General features: G+C 33.3%; 1 protein-coding gene across 1 annotated transcript; it reads left to right on the top strand.

Moving 5' to 3' along the window:
* The first annotated feature begins 4,341 nt into the window (after positions 1-4,341).
* LOC107506727 (olfactory receptor 52M1-like) lies at positions 4,342-5,286 on the top strand. Its single transcript, XM_016137541.2, has one exon. The coding sequence runs from the start codon at positions 4,342-4,344 to the stop codon at positions 5,284-5,286; it is 945 nt and encodes a 314-aa protein (XP_015993027.2).
* Positions 5,287-5,598: the final 312 nt, after the last annotated feature.

Here is a 5,598-nt window from a genome sequence, read left to right as displayed (position 1 = left end):
ACTAGAAAACTGAAATCTAGATTCCATTACTTTAATTTATTCTCTTACTCCATGTGTTTTGACCAGAGTTTAAAACATTTACATATAAAGCAATTACTCATATGTAAAAACTTACTATTACCATTTTTGTTCTTTGCTTTCTGTGTGCCTTAGAACTGTTTTTGCCCCTTATTTCCCTGCTTACTGCCTTCCTTTGTGTTTAGCTGATTTTTGTAATGACAGCTTCTGAATCCTTGCAAACTTCTTTGTGATGGGCACAGGGATTACATATAAATTTCTAGTGTTATAATTATATTATTAAAGCTGACAACAACATAGTTTCAATTAAATACAAAACCTCTACTCTTTTAGAGCTCTATCTGCACACTTCAAGTTACTCCCAGAAATTACATCTTTATATATTGTGTACCCATTAATATTGATTGATAATTATGTTTGTGCTTTTGTCTTTTAAATTTTATAAAAGAATAAAAAGTAGAGTTATGAACCAAAATACTGATAATGCTCATTTTTATATTTGTATATATATTTATTTTTACTGCAGAACTTTTTATTTTTGAATAGGTTTGAGTAACTCTCTAGCTTTCTTTAATTTCAACATAAACGATTCCTTTTAGTATTTCTTGAAGAGCAGCTCTAGTGGTAATGGACTTCTTTAGCTGTTGTTTACCTAAAATATCTTAAATTAGGATTTTTTATGGGTAGTTTTGCCAGATATAGAATCTGGTATTTCCCCTAACCCTTTTATCTATCTATCTATCTATCTATCTATCTATCTATCTATCTATCTATTATTTAATTATTTATTTTTATTAAATTTATTGGGGTGACATTGGTTAATGAAATTATATAGGTTTCAAGTGTACAATTCAATAATATGTCTTATGTATATTGCCTTGTGTGTTCACCACACCATCCCTTCCTTCAGTCACCATATACTGATCCCCTTTACCCTTATCTACCTCTTCCCCTCTCTCTTTTTTCTCTGATAATCACTAAACTGTTGTCTGTATCTATGAGTTTTTGTTTGTTATTCTTGTTCATTTGTTGCTTTCAGTTTTATATCCCACATATCAGTGAAATCATATGGTTCTCTAATTTTTCTGTTTGATTTATTTTGCTTAGCATAATAATCTCAAAATCCATATATGTTGTAGCAATGGCATTAATTCACCTTTTCTTATGGCTGGATAATAATTCATTGTATATATGTACCACATCCTCTTTTACTAATCATCTATCAAAGGCCACTTTGGTTGTTTCCATGTCTTGGTCACTCTGAACATTTGAGTGCATATATCATTATGGATAAATGTTTTCAAATATTTTTGTGTAAATATCTAAAAGAAGGATTGCTGGATCATATGGTAATTCTATTCTTAATTTTTTGAGAAACTTCCATACTGTTTTCATTGTGGCTGTACCAACTTACATTCCCACCAGCAGTGTATAATGACTCCTTTTCCCCCACAACCTCTTGTTATTACTTGTCCTGTTGATGGTAGTCATTCTAACAGATATGAAGTGGTATGTGGTTTGGATTTGCATTTCCCTAATAGCTGCTGAAGTTAAGCATCTTTTCATATGTCTGTTGATCATTCGAATGTCTTCTTGGGGAAAGTGTCTGTTCAGGTCCTCTGCCCAATTTTAATTGGATTGTTTTTTCTTTCTTGAGTTGTATGATTTCTATATATATTTTGGATATTAGTCCCTTATCAGAGGTGTTGTTTACAAATGGTTTCTTTTGTTGTGCAGAAGCTTTTTGTGTGTGTGTGTATCATTTATTTTTGCTTTTACTTCCCTTAATATATTATCCCATTCTCTTCTGACTAGCAAGACTTATTTCCCAAGCTGACAATGGAATGTTGATGTATTTAAGGAAAAAAAGAATGTGTTCTGTGTCTTTTCACTTTGCTTCAGGACTGGTCCTCTTAAGTGATTTATAATTATGTCAAAAATATTGAGGGATGGCTACATCTGCAGCTGTAAACCTAAGGGAATGCACAGGTAAATTATTATTTCTAAAGTGAGAAAGATTATCAATTACCAACAGTACAAACACTCCTCCTTCTCCCAGTGATCCTATAATAACCTGTTGTGTCCGATAATATCCCTGCTTATCCTCTGAGATTACCATGTTGAAGTTGCTACATATAGAAACTCCACTTTTAGGTTGCTTCTTTGCTCCAAATCAGTTTTACTATAAGCTGATTAAAGTTGCTTTGAAAATGGAGAGGGATGTAGAGAAATAAATAGTATGAATGATCTAAGGTAAATTTTAAAGAATGCGGGACTCCCACAAACAACATCTTTTTACTTTCCTAATGACCTAGATTCAAGAGATGTGATATAATTCTTTCAGTGAAACTGCTCATTTATCATTCTCTATGGATGAAACAAATAAAAGTATTAGATTCTAGTAAGCAAAGATCTTCTGTAAGGTTATCAAAGAAGTAACGGTTGTCTCTCATTGGATCATATTTCAAATTTTATGACTCTATTAAAGTAACAAAAATATAGGTACTCCATGATGTCTAGATTAAACTACAGCTGATGTTTTCAAGGAGATGGTATCACAGAGATTATATTATGTGTTTGTACAAAAGGTATTTTGGAAACTAACGTAGGTATCTGTGAGTGTGTTAACTTTTCAAATCCATTCTTGCTGTGCTTTATATTGTATTTATACCTCCAACATATGCTTATTAAGAACTTAATGAATTCTGATCTAAAGACTAGATTACAAAATTTTATGTTGGTCATTTGATTTTACATAAATGTGTGGGGACCCATAAAATCCAATCTCACTTCAATCTCTTTGTAGAATATAAGCCCCAATTACATTAGATTTTAATTCATTACACAATGGTTTTCCTTCCTGATAGAACTTTGTTTATGTTTCTTCTCTTTTCCTTTGCTTATGTATTGTGTGTAGATAGATAGTCATCTATATCTATAGATTTATATTCAAATTTCATGGGCTGGAGTTATGTATTCTTCACATTCCAACTTAAGTTCCATTAATGCAAGCAGGCTTTCTTTGACTCACTAAATTTAATTTGATTCTTTATTATTGTTTCTACATAACCCATTCTTTCCTCCCCTCCAGGGTAATTTTTTCACCTTATAAATTACCTGCTTCAAGTTAAAGTATAATTGTTCATTTAAAGCTAAATAATAATTTTTAAAATCTTAGCATTGTTCAAGTGTTATTCACAATAATAATGGCCCAAGAAGTAAATGTAAATATAAAAACTTAAAAAATATTTCCTCAGTTAATGATATATGAAGAAGTTGGCAAGGTTCTGGAAAGCATACATAGAGGTGAGTTTGTGTAAGTTCTTATTAGTGCCTATTATATTTATAATGATTAGTTTGAGACAAGGAAAGCAGATTCTCCTTAAGAGCTATTAGCTGTATTACCCAAGTACCAAGTACTGTTTTGATGGGAGACTGAACAAACAGGAAATTAGTAACCAAGGTTTTCTCTACAACTGAAGCATTCGTGATGACTTAAGAGTCTATTTCTTTTTTATTCCTTCCTCTCCCTGCCTCATGCTTAACTACTTTGTTCCAGGAAATCTCTGCATTGGAGATTTGACTGTTCATTGGAACCATGTGAAAAAATATAAAGAAAGCTGTTTTATTCAGTAACTGATTTTTCAGACATCATTAGGTCAATTTACCTAATGATGGTAGGTAAATTAGGTCTATATATATATATTTATTTATATATATATATATATGTTCAAAAGCACACAATAAGGGCCTACTTAATGAGTACATGAAAAAAGTAAATAAATCCTATTTCAAAAGCTATACCAAAGACTTCAATATCAATATTTGGGACAAAGACCATGTGCTTCTATTTCTCAACTAAGGGTCTTTTAAATAACTCCCTGAAAATTTCACAAGACCTCTGCTTGAACATTTCCCATTATGGAAAACTCACATCAGAGTAATACTGTATAAGAGCTCAAAGAAGAAGCACAGAAATGGCTTAAGAAAAATTTTGAGGTAAGTACAACTACAGATGGAATGTTTTACTGGAAATGAAGGAATGATATGACTTATATCTACCTAAAATAATATGGAATTATATAAGTATTATTTTTCTGTACTTGTAAACACAGTAATATGGTATGTTGTTACTGACTTAGTAATCTGGTTCTAGTGACTTTAAGTACCCTAGGTTATAAATTTGAATTGTTTTTAACAACACATCATTAATGGTCTTTACAAAAAAAAAAAATCTCAATATATTTTAGCATCTGGTTGTGATCACCTTGGCATAGCAACTCTATCTTCAGAGGTATTGATAAAATCAAAGGAAAAAGCATCATGTCTCCTCTCAATACTTCTCATCCCTCTCCTGTCACCTTCTTGCTGATGGGTATCCCAGGACTAGAGCACCTGCATGTCTGGATTGGAATTCCCTTCTGCTCCATGTACTTGGTGGCTGTGGTCGGAAATGTAACCATCCTGGCTGTGGTGAGGGCAGAGCGAAGCCTCCATGAGCCCATGTTTCTGTTTCTATGTATGCTGTCAGTGACTGACTTGGTCCTCTCCACATCTACATTGCCCCACATGCTCTGTCTTTTCTGGCTTGGAGTCCATGACATCGCCTTTGATGCTTGTTTGGCCCAAATGTTCTTCATCCATAGCTTTACTGCCATGGAATCAGGCTTTTTTTTGGCAATGGCCATTGACCGTTATGTGGCTATCTGTCATCCACTGCAGCATACCACCATTCTCACCCATGTTCACATCACTATAATGGGTATCATTGTGGTGATTCGGGGTGTAGCCTTCTTTGCCCCACATCCCATTCTGCTTAAACACATGCCCTACTGTAAGACTCGAATCATTGCCCACACTTACTGTGAGTTCATGGCTGTGGTGAAGCTGGCATGTATGGACACTGGAACCACCAAGCGTTATAGCCTCAGTATGGCTACCATCATTGGCTTCTGTGATGCCATTCTCATTGCTGTATCCTATGCCTTCATTCTGCGCTCTGTATTCCGCCTACCATCTAGAGAAGCTAGCTTTAAGGCTTTGGGCACATGTGGATCTCATGTCTGTGTTATTCTTGTCTTCTATACCACAGCTGGTTTTTCTATTTTCACTCACCGTTTTGGGGAAAATGTGCCAGCACATATCCATATTTTTATTGCAAATATATACCTTTTGGTGCCCCCTTTTCTCAACCCCATTGTATATGGAGTAAGGACCAAGAAAATACGGGAACATGTTCTTAGGACATTAATGGTAAAAGTTGCTTGACTTTAGTTGGATCAATAGAAGGTTTGATTCAAGAAGAAATGAAAGTAAAGAGAAAATGTAAAGAAAATAATTAATTGCTTTTACTCCCACAAGATCAATTGCATTTACACCTGAAAGATTTTTTTCTTTTACTAGCTATCTGTAAATTTTAGAAATTCTAATTTAACCAGTTATTTCAGGTTTTTCATTTATTAATATTGGAGAACAGATTAATCTCTTAAGTATGTGTCTTGTTGGATAATTAAAAATAGTGAATAATAAAGGAGGAGGAAAAGGATAAGTAAACAATACAGAAAAAATGATTTATTTACA

Source organism: Rousettus aegyptiacus, unplaced genomic scaffold (genome assembly GCF_014176215.1).
Source record: "Rousettus aegyptiacus isolate mRouAeg1 unplaced genomic scaffold, mRouAeg1.p scaffold_m13_p_5, whole genome shotgun sequence".
NCBI lineage: Eukaryota > Metazoa > Chordata > Mammalia > Chiroptera > Pteropodidae > Rousettus > Rousettus aegyptiacus.
This window is presented reverse-complemented; position numbering and strand designations above follow the sequence as displayed.

Excerpts from the sequence above, each read along its gene's own strand:
- LOC107506727 (XM_016137541.2), top strand. The coding sequence starts at position 4,342 with ATGTCTCCTCTCAATACTTCTCATCCCTCTCCTGTCACCTTCTTGCTG.